Source organism: Anguilla rostrata, chromosome 6 (assembly GCF_018555375.3).
Source record: "Anguilla rostrata isolate EN2019 chromosome 6, ASM1855537v3, whole genome shotgun sequence".
In the NCBI taxonomy this organism is placed as follows: Eukaryota; Metazoa; Chordata; class Actinopteri; order Anguilliformes; family Anguillidae; genus Anguilla; species Anguilla rostrata.
Genome location: NC_057938.1, coordinates 57504947 through 57521541, shown reverse-complemented (window position 1 = coordinate 57521541; position 16595 = coordinate 57504947). Strand labels below are relative to the sequence as shown.

The window sequence follows — 16595 nt, the reverse complement described above, 5'->3', positions numbered from 1 at the left end:
ATGTTTCAGGGCATAGGTAGCCATTACAGATAACTCATCCCGCAGCACCCCCCTCCCCTCAGATCTCCTGGCTTGATGAGGTCAGTTTGCAAACAGGCGTCTTGTGACCTGGCACCTGGAGCAGAGTCAGCGGCCCTGTCGAACCCGTCATCCCCGGGACGGGCACAAAGGCCCCCATTCAGCACCCCTGTCCCGCTCCAAACCGGCCTCCTCACATACCAAACTGTTTTAATTGGCATTAGTGCTGTAAATGAGTTATTTCCCCTGCTACACACAGGAAACTGTGCACCCCCCCCCCCACACACACACACACACGCACGCACGCACACACACACACACACACTCTGTCTGTCTGTCTGCCGGTGTGTGTCTATCTGCCTGTCTGTGTGTCTGTGTGTTTGTCTGTCTGTCTGTGTGTTTGTCTCATGTGTGTCTGTCTGCCTGTCTGTCTGTCTGATGTGTGTGTGTCTGTCTGCCTGTCTGATGTGTGTGTGTCTGTCTGTGTCATTTTGGTGGAATAAGACTTGTTTATTATAGTGAAGAAACAGCTTCTTGGGTGGATGAATAGTTGAAGGGCTCATTGGGCTGGACTCACCATGTCTATCCTGAATATTTGCTCACAGTTGAACGTCTGGCTTTGTCTTCCTGCACAAACAGCTCAGTGATCACCTAAATTATCTTGCCAAACTCATCTGTGTGAAGAAAAACGCTGGAAAACGCCGAACACTGTATTTAACTGTGAGTCAGAGCTCAGGATAGGATCTTCCATTTTACATTTGACTTACAGATCTAGTCTAAGTCACATCCGAGATAGATCCAGGCCAGGGAGGGGTTGTGTTATTAATGTGTTGTGTAAACTCCTCCTAAATGTGGGGTTTTGGGGGGGTTGTGTTATTAATGTGTTGTGTAAACTCCTCCTAAATGTGGGCTTTTGTTGCAGCTCTGGCACCCGCAGCGGAAGCTGCTCTCCGTCTCCGGACTCGTACTCCCTGTACTGTTACCCGTGCACCTGGGGGGACTGCAAGACGTCCGAATCCGCCCGTCCCCTGACTGGCACCAACGGGACCCCTGGGGGGCAGCCCGCCCAGGCGTCCTGGTCCGACCCGTGGTCCTACGCCGACGGGTCGCCCAGCGTGGCCAGCGGGCGCTCCACGCCCCTCCTCAGCACAGACTCCGCCCACAAGAACTACTACAGCTGCCCCAGACTCAAGCCCCCCCCCTCCCAGAAGCGCTTTGCCCCTTTTGGGGCACTGAACCCCTTCGCCAACCCCGGCTACTCCAGGAGCCCGTCCTCGTCCCCCGCGGAGTGGCAGGACCCCCCCGAATGCCGGAGGTCCCCCTCGCTGTGCTCCGAGGCCTTCGAACCCTTCGACCCCAGCAGTGGGCTGAGCCTGTCCCCAGACAGCCCCGCCCCCGGCTCGGGGGACTGCCCTCACGAACAGCCAGGGATAGGGGAGGAGGGGGTCCCTGGGCCCCCCCCGGCCGCGCCCCCCCGGCCAGCCAAGCCATCAGGCTTTGAGGCTGAAAACATCCTGGTCCGCAGCCCCGCCCCCTTGTCCCCTACCCCCCTGTGCCCCGCCCCCCTGTCGCCTACCCCCCTGTGCCCCGCCCCCTTGTCCCCCACCCCTCTGTCCCCCACCCCCCTGTGCCCCGCCCCCCTGTCCCCTGCTGCCGTTCGGGGTGCGGAGGGGGGTGTGACCCGGGTTTACCTCACGCAGGGGGTCATTGAGGCCCCTCCCACGGGCACGCCCACGCGGAGCAGCTCCGAGAGCTCGTCCGCCTCCTCGGGCGAGGCCCCGCCCCCCCAGCAGCCGCGGGCCAATGGGGAGCGGCCGGCCTGGCACCCGCCGTCAGACCTGTCCACGCTGTCGGTGGAGGAGGTGTCGCGCTGCCTGCGCTTCATCGGCCTGGCGGACGCCGTGCTGGCCTTCTTCGTGCGCGAGCGCATCGACGGCAGCATCTTCGTCCAGCTGACCGAGGAGATTCTGTCCGACGACTTCCACCTCACCAAGCTGCAGGTGAAGAAGATCATGCAGTTCATCAAAGGATGGCGGCCCAAAATCTGACCCCCCCAAGCCCCCCCAGGACTGCACTCCGGGGGTCTGGGGTTTCCCAGACGCTGGAAGAAGGGGAGGGCGGAACCATGGTAACAGAGGTGAAACCGTGGTAACAGAGGAGAGTCCCATGGAGTTTTTAATGAGGGGAGAGGGGACTCTCATCACCCTGTGAATGGCCTTCTGATCCACACTCACACACACACACACACGTGCAGACACACACACAGTCACACACGCGCACACACACTCAGATCGGTCGCAGATATGTCACTGTACTGTTGTTTTATTTTAGACACAGACCCTGTGTGGGCAGTCACCCATGTGCAGAGGCATCTGTATGTTACACGTATGTGCATCATGAAGGGTTTGGCACCGTGTGACAGAAGACCGACGGGTAGCCCTGTAAACGGCCTGTCCAGCGTGGGCAGTCGGAACTCTTCTACTGGGACCAGAACATGCGTCTCAAACGCACCAGAAGAACAAAAAAAAGAGTGAAAAGTGATACGTTGAAGAATATGGTACTGTATGTTTAACCCAGGCCCGTGATGTCATACCTGTGTGCCTGGACTCTGTGGATCATTTTAAATGTGCCTTGTGAAAGTTCCCCCTCCCCCCGTCCCCCAAACTACACCCAAAACAAAATAAGCGAAAGACACATGCTTGCACCGAGACAGATTAGCTTTAGAAGTGAATGAGGTCAACACTGTGGGGAAAAGCACAAATCTCACTTTGATTTTTAGCCAATGTCTGCAGGTGTAACTCCAGTCCTGTAGGGGGCGCTGTGTCTGCAGGTGTAACTCCAGTCCTGTAGGGGGCGCTGTGTCTGCAGGTGTAACTCCAGTCCTGGAGGGCCGCAGTGTCTGTGTTACGGCTCAGTCCCGCTACAGAAGGGCTGAATTCTGTTTAGTGTTTTTTGAAAGTTGCCTCCTTGAGTGTTTCTGACAGCTCCCCCCCACATCCCCCAGCCCAACCCCCCGCTCCTCACTCCCGGTACGAACGCTCAAAACCTCTTCTGGGGCAAAATCATGAGACATTTTCCTCTCTTAAACGTGCACGGTGGGCGTCCTTGTGCTTGTGTGGGTGGAAACGCTTTGTGTTGTGCCTTCAGCCCCCCCACCCCCCCGGCACATGTATCACAGTTCCTGGGAAGCTGCAGAATACTCGTGCATTCATCGCCTCTCAAAAACAGCCACTTGTGAAGCGGAGAGCCTCTTCCACATCGCAATCCCAAACTTGGGTTTTAAATTCTGTGCATACCCAATTTTGTTTATAAATCAAAAGAAAGAAAAAAAATAGTAACTTGTTAGTGTAGAACTTTTAAAGGGAAACCAAGCTGTCTTTTCTACATCAGTCAGACCAGGGCTGTAATTAAGTACGTTGTGTTAAGACTGTAATTTGAGTTTACTAATCACCGCTGTCTGCACACGCACAGCGGCCCGTTTGTCAGACGCTGGGAAATTACAGCGTAATGCTGGGGTTTAACATCTCTGCTCCCTGAAGTTTGCGTGTATATTTATGGATCTTTCCCTCCCCCAAACCCTGTCCCTTCTGTAGAACATTATTGTTATTGAATAATATTTAACAACAATGGTAGCGTTATTTCAATTGTACTGAAATTTTATTTCTTGTATGATTTTAATCCTTATGGATTAGTAAAAAAGGAAAAAATAAATAGTGCAAAAAAACACTGAAAAAGAATTCTTGTTTATTTCACTTGCATGGGAAATTGTACAAAGTGTGACGTGATTTTTTTTTGAGCTCATTCCTGTGTTTATTTCGATATCAAAATTCTTTTCACAGGTATGGATACCGTAAAGGAAACCAAAGCAGACATGGCCTTTCGTACACTAGTTTTGACGTTCAGCCAGCAGGAAACAGTCAGACGCAGCACCCATACGAGTCATCATGGCGATTACAGGAAGAAAAACAAATAAGTGCAAAAACCTGAATTCAGATGATCATTTGAGTCATTTAGATTCTAAGGCAACTTAGATTTGAGAAACTTACTGCAAGTACTTCAATATTAGGAAGACATTTAATACATACAAACAATTAAATTTACATGCCCCAAACTCCCACATTCCCAGAGCTCCTGTTTGAAGGCCGAAGGCTGGTTTCCATTAGTGGCAGCGCGTTTCTATGGGAACAGCAGTGACGGCAGGTGGTCAGGTGGGCGGAGCTACTTGTGGAATTTCTTGCTGCCGTCCTTGGCGTGGTCCAGCAGCAGTTGGCACGGGGTGAACTGGTCCCCGTACACCTCCTCGAACCTCCGCATCTTCCCCACCAGCTTATCGGCACCAATGCTGTCCACAAATCGGAACGGACCTGTGGGGGGAGGAGGCGGGGTCAGACGAAGGCAGCCATCTTCTCAACCAAACGGTCCTTTTTCAAGCCGAGGCTCGATTCTAACGAACCCGTGACCCTCGTCCTGCGTTTGTTTAGCAGGGGAACCTCGAACCGCAGCACTGGGGCGCAGTGTGTGCTGGCTCTGTGCCTAAAACAACTTTAGCGCTTAACGTGCGTCACACTGACTGGCTAAATACTCCTCACTGAAGTCAGTCAGAGCCGGTTCATCTATATGTGAAGTATTGAAAGCCTTCACAGACAGGCCTGTATTGCGTTAGAGTGCCCCCTGCTGTACCAGCTCAGTCACTGCAGACAGACCACCACTGGCTGCATTATTGGGGCTCAAACCCACGCCCTCCAAGTCCCCGGTGTCTTGTGGGGTCTCACCTCCAAGGCAGGGGGGGAACCCCAGCCCAAACACCGCTCCGATGTCCCCCTCCACAGGGTTACCCAGAATGCCCTCCTGCAGACACAGCACCGCCTCGTTCACAAACCGGGACACCAGTCTGTACTGGACATCGGAGTCCGACGACCTGCAATAGAACCGCAAACAGCCAGTTAGGAGCCGTGTCCAACACAGGGGTCCTAGTCCCAGAGAGCCGCAGGGTCTGCTGGGGTCCCCAGCCCTGCGGCTCCCCAGGACCAGGCTGTCTGTACCAGACTCTCGCCTAAAAACCCAAAATCGCCCCACCCATCTTACACTGCAGGGGGCGCTGTCATTCTGAACTTCTCCAGAATCTCCTCCGCTCCAGGGTTGGTGTTCTTCTCTTTGACCCCCGGCTCATAGATGTAGCAGCCCTTCCCAGACTTACGGCCTGTAGAAAAAAACCACAAACATAACGCCGGTTTTCAGAATGGGGATTATCCAAATAAACTCGGCTGCTGGCCATTTGCAGAACTTTTTAAATGTGAAGTATCTCATGGATCTGGCTTGTAACTCATGCACACACACACTCACTAGCTCTCATACTCTCACACACATGCGCTTCTCCACTAGGGGGAGCTCTTGTCACTAGTTGCTGAAAGTGGTGACACTTATTTCTGGAGTGTCAGCGTGTGCTGCGTGTTGGCCTCTGCGTGACCTTCGATTGAGTACTGCAGCGAGGCTGTGCAAGTGACTTCAGGCAAAGTCCCAGGGGGCCATGCAGGAGCTTTGCATCGATGACACGTGTCCTTCTAATGCTAAATGTTTTGTTTTGATAATCAGGCAGTTTTTGCCTAAAGAACTGGAGCTGCTCGGTCCTAAAAGGCTGGAATGCTCATCTCCTCTGGGCAGGAGCTCAGACACACTGCAGCTCCGACGGCTTTGGGCAGCAGTAAAACACCCATGTGACTGTTACTGATGGACAGCAGGTCAGTGATGTCATAGTCAGCACTTAAACACCATGAACAAAACGCACAGCTTTCAAAACTCACTTTCCAAAGAGGACTGGACCCCCTGCTCAGAGTTCAGCTCTGCTCCAGGTTTAAACTCCTGAATCGGTTCGGCTCCGCACTCCAGGGTTTAAACCCCTGAATCTGTTCGGCTCCGCACTCCAGGGTTTAAACCCCTGAATCTGTTCGGCTCCGCACTCCAGGGTTTAAACCCCTGAATCTGTTCGGCTCCGCACTCCAGGGTTTAAACCCCTGAATCTGTTCGGCTCCGCTCCAGGTTTAAACCCCTGAATCTGTTCGGCTCCGCACTCCAGGGTTTAAACCACTGAATCTGTTCGGCTCCGCACTCCAGGGTTTAAACCCCTGAATCCGTTCGGCTCCGCGCTCCAGGGTTTAAACCCCTGAATCGGTTTGGCTCAGCACTCCGGGGTTTAAACCCCTGAATCTGTTCGGCTCTGCTTTAGGTTTTAAACCCCTGAATCTGTTTGGCTCCGCACTCCAGGGTTTAAACCCCTGATGTTTTGGGTTTCTCTCGTCTGCGAGCGAGGCCTTACCCTTGAACCCTCGGTCCACCATGGTCTTCAGCACCTCCACGTTCCCGCCGCCGAACCGCGAGCCGAAGGCCTTGCCCAGGTCCTCCGCTACGTGGGCGGCCACGTCGATGCCCACCTCATCCGCCAACGCCGCCGCGCCCACCGGGAAGCCGAAGCTGGTGGTGAGGGAGTCCAGCTTCTTAGGCCCCACCCCCTCCTGCCAAACGCACACGCGTACGCATGAACGCACACGCTACCGTACATGCATACACGCTAACACACACACACACAAACCAACCCACACGCACGCACATGCTAACACACACACACACACACACACACCATGTGTACATGGTAACACAGACACACACACACACACGTACACACTAACCCACACGCGCGCACATGCTAACACACCTTACCATGCATATGCACACGCTAACCCACATGCGCACAAGCTAACATACTACCATACACGTTACCATGCATGTGTACATGCTAACACACACACGTACACGCTAGCTAACACAGAAACCCACATGCGCGCACATGCTAACACACACACACACACACACCTTACCGTACATGCATACACGCTAACACACACACTAACCAACACTCGCGCACACACTAAGACACTACCATACATGCGCACACACAGGCACACGCTCAAGTAAACTCACCTGCAGGACTCGCACTGCTTCAGCCAACATAGGAGCCAAACACCTGGTGGTGTAGAACCCGGGACCGTCCTGGGGGGGGGGGGGGGGGTTAGGATGTGTGCTGAACATCTCAGCCAGATGTTCAGCACACATTTCAACACACCTCCAAACTCAAACAGCCAATCGCAGCACTCCACAGCTAGACCTGAACAATAAGACACACCTCCAAACTAAAACAACCAATCACATCGCTCCACAGCTAGAGCCCACAGGACTGGATGAGCACAGCTGCGTTTGGGTCTCTGACAGTGTGAAGTGTTTCTGGGGGTTGTGACCCCCTCGCTGGTAACTGGGGGTGTTCAGAGTGTGAGAACTGACCCCGACCACCACGATGACCTTGCCCTGCTTCAGGCCCACGGCCACCGCAGCCGCGGTGGTGTCCTGAGACGTCTTATCGGTGGTGATGATCTCCAGCAGCTGCATCTTGTCCACCGGAGAGAAGTAGTGCATTCCGATAACCTGGAGAGGAGCAGAACAGCCAATCATTAACCAGTCTTACACTGTCAGCCCCGCCCCCTTCCCATCCCCGCACCAATCAGAGTGACTCGCCTTCTCTGGCCTCTGGCTGGCGGCAGCGATGTCTTTGATTGGCAGAGCGGACGTGTTGGTGGCGAATATGCAGTGTGGGGGGATGACCTGTAGGGGGGGAAAGAGACATCAGCTTCACAGTCCAGTACTTACACAAGCTGTGTGTGTGTGTGTGTGTGTGTGAGACAGAGAGTGTGCCTTCGCTACTCCTGTAGGCTGCGAGGTGCGGAGGCGGAGAGGTGGATTGTGGGTATTAATGCGGTCAGCTCACCGCCTCCACTTCCTTCAGGACGCGGTGCTTGATGGCGAGGTCCTCGAACACGGCCTCGATCACCATGTCCACCTTCCCGAACCCGGCGTAGTCCAGCTGACCCCTCAGGTTGGACAGGATGCTGTCCCTCTCAAAAGAGGTGATGCTCCGTTTCTTGGTCTTATCGTTCAGACTGGGGAAGTAACACCGCTATAAACACACAGCATCTAAACCACTTTGAATCAGAATTATTACAAAACAACCAAAAGAAAACAAATACCCATTTTATTCATTTTAAATTTTAATTTGGTTAGTTTTATCCCAAAAGTAACAGGATAAAAGTACTGCCCACTATGCCCTGGGTGTTGATCAATAGGTGGTGCTTTACACAGTTGTAACCAATTAGAGGCCATGACTGGGCCACCAATCAGAAGTACGCATCCACTACATGTATTCATATTTATCTCATGTCTTAATGATCTTAAAACGAGACTGCGGAGTCTTTAAAATGTGCAGCAGGCTAATCCCTGCAGTGCCCTCTGGTGGCAGACTGTGGTACTGGCGCTGGACAGACCCTTTGAAGACCTGCTGCTGGCCTCTGTTCAGTCCCTCCACAGTGGTGTCCTTCAGGATGGTGTTAATGCCCTTATCCACCGTCACCTGGGCGACGCCCGCCCCCATCAGACCCGCCCCCAAGATGGCCAGATTCCTGAAAACGTAAATAAAGAAATAAATACACACATAAATACACACATACACACAGAGAAGAGCACCACTTCTGATCAATTCAAGTGCCAGTGTCAAAGTGTTCAGACCTTCTGTTCAGGGAGCAGGAAAAGGAGGTGTTAAGTGACCAGCCCTGCTCATCCTCCATTACTTACTTCACCTCCCTCTCTGGAACCCCAAAGCGGTTCTTCTTGCAGATCACCTGACCGTGATACAGACCAATCAGAGCCTGGGATTCAGGGCTCATCGCCAGCTTCCCAAAATTCTGTGGAGATACACAGATACATACATATATACACATATATATATATATACACACACACACACACCCCCTTCTGAACTCTGATGCAAAAGTAAGCCACTAACTGTTTCCCAGGAGAGTAACTCACCTGCGATTCAGCCAGGTAGCCAGACTCTGCCCCCTGCTCTAGCCCCGCCTTCACACACTGCAGGAGAAAAGACCATGTGACCCGTGACTAGCCAGTAACACACCGTGGGAGAAAAGACCATGTGACCCGTGACTAGCCAATAACACACACAGCGGGAAAAGACCATTTGAAACTTCACGAGCCAGTAAAACAGCCTTTCTTTTTATTATTTCTTTTCAACCATTTTTAAATCACAAATTGCCAGTCCTGTTGGGTTTAGCCACACCCCCGCTCACTCACCTCGATGATCTTGAGGGGCGCGGGGTACAGGCCCTTGGACTGTTTCATCACTTTACCCGTCACCGTCTTATAGATCTGCTGCCGCACAAACGGGATCCCCATCACATAATCCTGCACCTCTGCAGAGAGAAGCAGGGAGGCACAGAGGCACCAGAGTCAGAGAGTCAGAGACAGAGTCCCTACAGAGTCACAGAGTCAGAGTCCCTACAGAGTCACAGAGTCAGAGTCCCTACAGAGTCAGAGAGTCAGAGTCAGAGTCCCTACAGAGTCACAGTCAGAGTCCCTACAGAGTCACAGAGTCAGAGTCAGAGTCCCTACAGAGACAGAGTCACAGAGTCAGAGACAGAGTCCCTACAGAGTCAGAGTCCTTACAGAGTCCCTACAGAGTCCCTACAGAGTCCCTACAGAGTCAGAGTCCTTACAGAGTCACAGAGTCAGAGTCCCTACAGAGTCACAGAGTCAGAGTCCTTACAGAGTCAGAGAGTCAGAGTCCCTACAGAGACAGAGTCACAGAGTCAGAGTCCTTACAGAGTCAGAGAGTCAGAGTCCCTACAGGGTCACAGAGTCACTACAGGGTCACAAAGTCCTTACAGAGACAGAGTCACAGAGTCAGAGACAGAGTCCCTACAGAGTCAGAGTCACAGAGTCAGAGACAGAGTCCCTACAGAGTCAGAGTCACAGAGTCAGAGACAGAGTCCCTACAGAGTCAGAGTCACAGAGTCAGAGACAGAGTCCCTACAGAGTCAGAGTCCTTACAGAGTCCTTACAGAGTCACAGAGTCAGAGTCCCTACAGAGTCACAGAGTCAGAGTCCTTACAGAGTCAGAGTCACTACAGGGTCACAGAGTCCTTACAGAGTCAGAGAGTCAGAGTCACTACAGGGTCACAGAGTCCTTACAGAGTCAGAGTCCCTACAGAGTCACAGAGTCACTACAGGGTCACAGAGTCCCTACAGAGTCACAGAGTCAAAGTCACTACAAAGTCAGAGTCAGAGTCCCTACAGAGTCAGAGTCGATGCTGATAACTGCATTGTTACATATCACAGACAGTTAGACCAGATATTCCACTAGATAACCATGTACAGTTAGTCTACAAAATGACAGGTAATTTTTCAAAAAATCCTAATATTAAATCATTCTGCAACATGACTGGAGATATCCAGCTCAGCTGCTCTTCACATTTCCCCTCCACTTGCGCTATAAATTATAAGTTATGGGTCCCACTCCCAACACCTTCCCCGATCCCCGCCCGCCCCCCAACATGAGAACAACTCACTCTCCATCATGCCTTTCTTTTTGCTCAGTTTGATTTTCTTGTTGGCGATGTCTCTGGCGTAACCCACAGCAACCTCTTCTAGATAGTCAATGGTTCGTTCCTCCGGGCTTTTCAAACCTGGGCCTTAGAAAGGAAAAGGAAACGCACGTCACTCCCCCTCCTGGGGCCCAACGCTTTTAAACACACACACCCATTCCCTATCATTCCTGCGTCATCCTTCAGGAGACTGTAAATCCAGTCATGCTGGCTGTGGTCGGCAGACATGCACATGATGCTCCACATTAGCGAGACTGCTGAACGAGCGCAGTCTTACCCAGCGGGAGTACGAGCGCAGTCTTACCCAGCGGGAGTACGAGCGCAGTCTTACCCAGGGGGAGTACGAGCGCAGTCTTACCCAGCGGGAGTACGAGCGCAGTCTTACCCAGCGGGAGTACGAGCGCAGTCTTACCCAGGGGGAGTACGAGCGCAGTCTTACCCAGCGGGAGTACGAGCGCAGTCTTACCCAGCGGGAGTACGAGCGCAGTCTTACCCAGCGGGAGTACGAGCGCAGTCTTACCCAGCGGGAGTACGAGCGCAGTCTTACCCAGCGGGAGTACGAGCGCAGTCTTACCCAGCGGGAGTACGAGCGCAGTCTTACCCAGCGGGATACGAGCGCAGTCTTACCCAGCGGGTACGAGCGAGCCAGTCTTACCCAGCGGGAGTACGAGCGCAGTCTTACCCAGCGGGAGTACGAGCGCAGTCTTACCCAGCGGGTACGAGCGCAGTCTTACCCAGCGGGTACGAGCGCAGTCTTACCCAGAGGGTACGAGCACAGTCTTACCCAGAGGGTACGAGCGAGCACAGTCTTACCCAGCGGGTCCACCAGCTGGTGCACCAGGCCCATCTTCTTGGCTTTGTCAGCCCGAATGTTTCTGCCGGTCAACATCATGTCAAAGGCACTGGGGATGCCCACCTGTGTTAAAAACACACACACACACACACACACACACCCATTACAGACACAAACGAACATTACACACCAACCCACCCACACACACGCACACACACACACACACACACAAATGCACATTACGCACACCCACGCACACCAGGAAAGGGGCTTTAATCCGCTGCAGTGAGGACATTAAATTCATCCAGAAGAGTTAGTGTTTGGGGAAAGTTGGCATGTGTAGGCGAAGCCTGTGAGTTTAGGGCGGAGCCTGTGAGTTTTGGGTGGAGCCCCTGTGTTTTGGGTGGAGCCTGTGAGTTTAGGGTGGAGCCTGTGTGTTTAGGGCAGAGCCCGTGTGTTTTGGGTGGAGCCTGTGTGTTTAGGGTGGAGCCTGTGAGTTTAGGGCGGAGCCTGTGTGTTTTGGGTGGAGCCTGTGTGTTTTGGGTGGAGCCTGTGTGTTTTGGGTGGAGCCTGTGTGTTTTGGGTGGAGCCTGTGAGTTTAGGGCGGAGCCCTTGTGTTTGGGTGGAGCTGGCATGCGTAGGCGGAGCCTGTACGTTGGCATGGCGATACTGACCATTTTGGGCAGCCGCTGTGTCCCGCCGGCCCCGGGTAGCAGGCCCAGCATGACCTCGGGCGTGCCCAGAACCGTCTTCTTGCTCTTAGTGGCCACTCTGTACTGGCAGGCGATGGCAAACTGGGACACACAGCACACAACATCAGTAACCGCTCACTGCACCCCATCTGGTGGCTAAATAAAGGTACTGCAGCTCCATGGGGTGGGGGGTAACATCAAAATGGAGAAATCTAAACCCTGTCCTGTATGACCAAACTCCAGCAGCTTGATTTAAGGTGGAATGAGCAGAATAATTTAAGGTGGCTCGCAGTCATTAAAAAGATTCTGTTCCCTCAAGCACAGCAAAGGATGGCTTTTGCTTTTTGCTTCAGTCTAAGGAGCCACATTAAAGATCAGCTTAACTGCAACACTGCAGGGCTCACGTTCAACATTGCCCAATTATCCTGAGCTGCACTGCGGTGCAGCGATTCTGTCGTATCCGAATCTAATCATCATCACATAATAATTCCTCCAGCTGTAGCTCTACTACTCATAACTATGAAACAGTGGATGATTATGGGGGGGGGGGAAGCACACCCACCTCCAGCCCCCCTCCCAGGCAGGACCCATTGATGGCGGCTACAATAGGAATGGGCGACTTCTCGATCTTCTCAAACATCTTCTGCCCCTCCTGAGACAGGCTGGTCACCTCCGCATCGCTCCTACAGGCCTGGATCATGCTGTAGAGAGAGAGCAACTTTACTCAAACACAAACACCACTCTCACAGGCAAGAGGAACTTTACTCAAACACAAACACCACTCTCACACTCTCACACTCTCACACTCTCACACTCTCACACTCTCACACTCTCACACTCTCACACTCTCACACTCTCACACTCTCGGATCATGCTGTAGACAGAGCAGGACGTGACGTCATGCCGCGCTGATGCATTCTGGGAGGCGGGACTCACTTGATGTCGGCCCCGGCGATGAAGCAGCCAGGTTTGGAGGAGATGAGCACGGCGCTCTTCACCGCCTCGTTGGCCCAGATCTCATTCATCACCTCCGACATCTCCGCCTGCATCTGTACGGACAGCGTGTTCACCTGCAGGCATGGAGCACAGGGCTGTCACACACGCACAGGCGCGGTCACACACACACACACGGTCACATGCAGTACCAACATGCCATTTAATGCCATGCCAACTTAATGATAATAATAATAGCAATATACACAGTTCCTGCTTCACTTTATAAATGACAAGGGACGTATACAGGATATGCCTGATGCAGTCTGCATGAGCAATGAAGCAGGAAAGACCTTTGAGGTTGGGTCATTGATCCGAACAACTGCCACATCGTCCTTGACTTCATAGTTGACGTGGGTTCGCGCTATATCAGGAAAGAGAGAATGAGAAAGGGACTGAAATAAAGCAACAAATAAACAGGAAAACGGAGAGACAGAAGAGCGAGAGTACTTACCCAACATCGCAGGAGACACTGTGAGGTTCCGGCATGTGTGGCCTGAAAGGAAGGAAAGGAATAAAAGAGTAAAAGTGATTAAATCTGAGCTTAATCACATCCATCCTGCTCATAGAGAACACTACAGTGATGGAACAGAAGCACCAGGCCAAGCGGACTGTAGGCCAAACATACTCGCTCTAGAGTACCCGGGGCGACATAGCTCAGGAGGTAAGACCGATTGTCTGGCAGTCGGAGGGTTGCCGGTTCAAACCCCGCCCTGGGCGTGACGAAGTGTCCTTCAGCAAGACACCTAATCCCTAACTGCTCTGGCGAATGAGAGGCATCAATTGTAAAGCGCTTTGGATAAAAGCGCTATATAAATGCAGTCCATTTACCATCCAGTTACCCCTAAGACTCACACAAGGCATGACTAATCACCACAGATGAGAAAGATCAGAGCCATGTGGTACTGTGGCTGTGAAGACAGAACAGATTTATACAGGGCTGCAGGTTCAAATCAGAGATGAGACCCTGTAGTGGGCATTTCAGAGCACGGTACTTCAGGGGAATGACTTCAGTAAACAAGCAGCTGTGCAAGTGGATAAGATGTAAGTAAATAAAATACAGAGCTGGACAAGCGTATCAGCTACACGGCTAAATGTGGCTAAATAAATGCTGTTATGTTAGCCCATTACTTTAGTCTGGGTATTATGTGCAGGGAAACCCAGACGCTCAGATTGTGTGGTCAGACGCTCAGATTGTGTGGTCAGACGCATAGAATGTGTGGTCAGACGCACACAAATTGTGTGGCTACAGTCTCTTCCTGAGCATTCTGTTCCAGTAGCATAAGGACCTGTGACCTTTGGCCAGCATTCTTGCCTGGTTAGACTAAGACAGGTCTGTGACCTCTCTCCTACTTCTCACTCATCCTGATAACACAAGCCCTGTGTGCCACAAGCAATACAGACAGGAACAGCACAGAAATCTCATACTTCACATTTGGGCTTGTACCATATTTGAAAAATGGCAGACCTCCATAATTATGCTTATGTGAGTATGGTTTAGAACTCGGCCTGGAACACCAAGTTTAGCCAGCATGTGTACTAAGAACGCAGCCACAGCTCTCTGTGGTGGAATTTTAGTCCAGTAGGTGGCGCACTTTCTGTTGAGTCCATCAAGAAACAATGCCCCTGAGTTATGATGGGGACACTGTGTGACAGGTGGTGCCAGAGAGAAACTGCACAGGGCCTCACACACTGTTCAACTGCACAAATACATTATAAACATGCAAATATGAAATCTGTTCAGCAGGAAACAGACCTTTGGCTGAAGTGTGCGTAATTAATATAGAACCAGAAGGTCTTGGTAGGATCACCAGTGCAAGCTATTTGTAAAGATCACAAAACATGGCTACTTAGCCCACTGAATGCACTGATTATCAACACACTTCTATCAAAACATGTACAATTAAGTATAGCTGAATATCCTTTCATGGATTGCCATTATAGTATGATCTAGTTCATGAAGAAGAAAAATAAATTCTGTAAACGTGAGCTTTTGGATGCATATGACCTTTGACCTCTGTCTGTTGGAATGGAATGACAAGACTCAGAATGATGTTCTGTTGTCCACTGAGCCCAAGATTAACCAAAACACCCAAATAAGCTTTATTTTTTCCAGGTTTTTGCTCTTCCGGGGTAAAATGTAGCCCAATATGACCAGACAACATCTGAAATGCACACACTATACATGGATGTTATGCTGATAACACACATAACCAAAGGATTAACATCTTCACTGAACTCAGATAAACATAGCAACGGTACTTACATGGCCATAATCAAGGTTTGCACCCTTGACAGAGATTTCAGCAGATACTTCCCTGTATAATCAATCCCCAGCCTTCTCCCTTCCCTAGTTTCACCTTAATATCTGCCCATCATCTGTAAATACGGAAGTACTACTTGCTGCAAGTACAATTCTACTGATATATAAAGAGTGAGATTCTGACTTCTGGAGTAATGGTGTCTGGCGTATTAACATTATATAAACACAACCTTGTCTTAACTGTTAAATTGCGTTGGGAAAAGACACCACGTATACACGTACAGTCCAGATACCACCATGAGACGGTGAGCATTTAAATCCACTGACCTTCCTGAAGGGCAGACTATCTGGGAGCCCTCTGACGACCTTAATTAACACTAAACCGAGTGAATCTAGATTTAACTAAATCTAGCCTAAGTAGCAAAACGCGAGCACAAAAAAACAAAAACAAACAAAAAAAGTCAAATCTACATAGAGCGCCACTAGCAAAATAAACATTAGCTAGTGAGCTAAAACGTATTGGCTACACCTTGACCAATGCCACTCAAATAGGAGCAGACTGTTCATTACAGTGTTACACAGCAGCTGTAAACCAACCCCAATTCATGCGGGCGACAGTCGATGTTAGCTATACAGCGTTCTGACAGTTTCTTACATGGTACTACAATGGACAGTTCGCTTGCTAGCCAGGTAAATGATGTTACTGCTAAGCTATGCACATAATATTACTGCTAGCCAACCCAGATAGCTGGCCATAGTTCTTAATGATTGTTACGAAAAATCTTTAAACACAGAAAAAATGTTCTTCCCAAGTTCATCAAGTTCTCATCGATACATTAGACAACTTGTTAGCTTGTTGGACTTCGGTAACCAAACAGGTCTCGTTTAAGCATACAATTAGCAGGTTGTTAAGTCACTCTTAAAATACACTTTTCAGCCACAGCTAACAATCGAGTCCACAAGCGAATCAGAGTTAACAAAGGCTAATCAGATTGCCAAAAGTAACAAGCTAATGAGCTAGGTAGCTATCTGGGTGAAAGGTCACTCAGCCAACACCAGTGACAGGACAGATAGCTACCTATGTTGCCAATACGAGCAGCTTTAACAATTAGCAATAAGCAAAAATCATTTTAGAGTTCCCCCACACTTCTACCCCATAGTCTCTGCAGTTACCTGTAAACAGAGTGTATCTGCTCTTGGCGAATCTGGAGAGAATGCCCGCCGCACGTACACCAGCCATCTTACACAGAGGAGGTTAGAATGAAAGCATGCAAAACCGGGATGAGGACCTTTATGTCTGCAAGATACCCGAAAATTAGCCTTAAAGGAAACAGGTCAAT

The 16595-nt window shown here is 51.0% G+C and overlaps 2 protein-coding genes across 3 annotated transcripts in view; one reads left to right on the top strand and one right to left on the bottom strand.

The window, feature by feature from the left end:
- gareml (GRB2 associated, regulator of MAPK1-like) overlaps positions 1-3755 on the top strand; it is a 30244-nt gene extending 26489 nt beyond the window's left edge. For both annotated transcript variants that reach the window (XM_064340887.1, XM_064340888.1), the window contains exon 6: positions 941-3755. In XM_064340887.1, the coding sequence (XP_064196957.1) occupies positions 941-2066 (1126 nt within the window). In that variant the 3' untranslated portion in view covers positions 2067-3755. The remainder of the gene's footprint in view (positions 1-940) is intronic.
- On the bottom strand, positions 3743-16576 carry hadhaa (hydroxyacyl-CoA dehydrogenase trifunctional multienzyme complex subunit alpha a). The gene is made up of 20 exons (XM_064340890.1): positions 16429-16576; positions 13447-13488; positions 13286-13356; positions 12936-13069; positions 12562-12700; positions 11982-12101; positions 11328-11430; positions 10479-10601; positions 9205-9323; positions 8926-8982; positions 8692-8801; positions 8385-8519; positions 7832-8003; positions 7582-7668; positions 7351-7491; positions 6994-7062; positions 6332-6527; positions 5104-5218; positions 4791-4936; positions 3743-4382 (listed from the first exon to the last, which is right to left on the bottom strand). The coding sequence occupies exons 1-20, from the start codon at positions 16493-16495 to the stop codon at positions 4237-4239; spliced, it is 2292 nt and encodes a 763-aa protein (XP_064196960.1). The 5' UTR covers positions 16496-16576; the 3' UTR covers positions 3743-4236.
- Between the last annotated feature and the right edge of the window lie 19 nt (positions 16577-16595).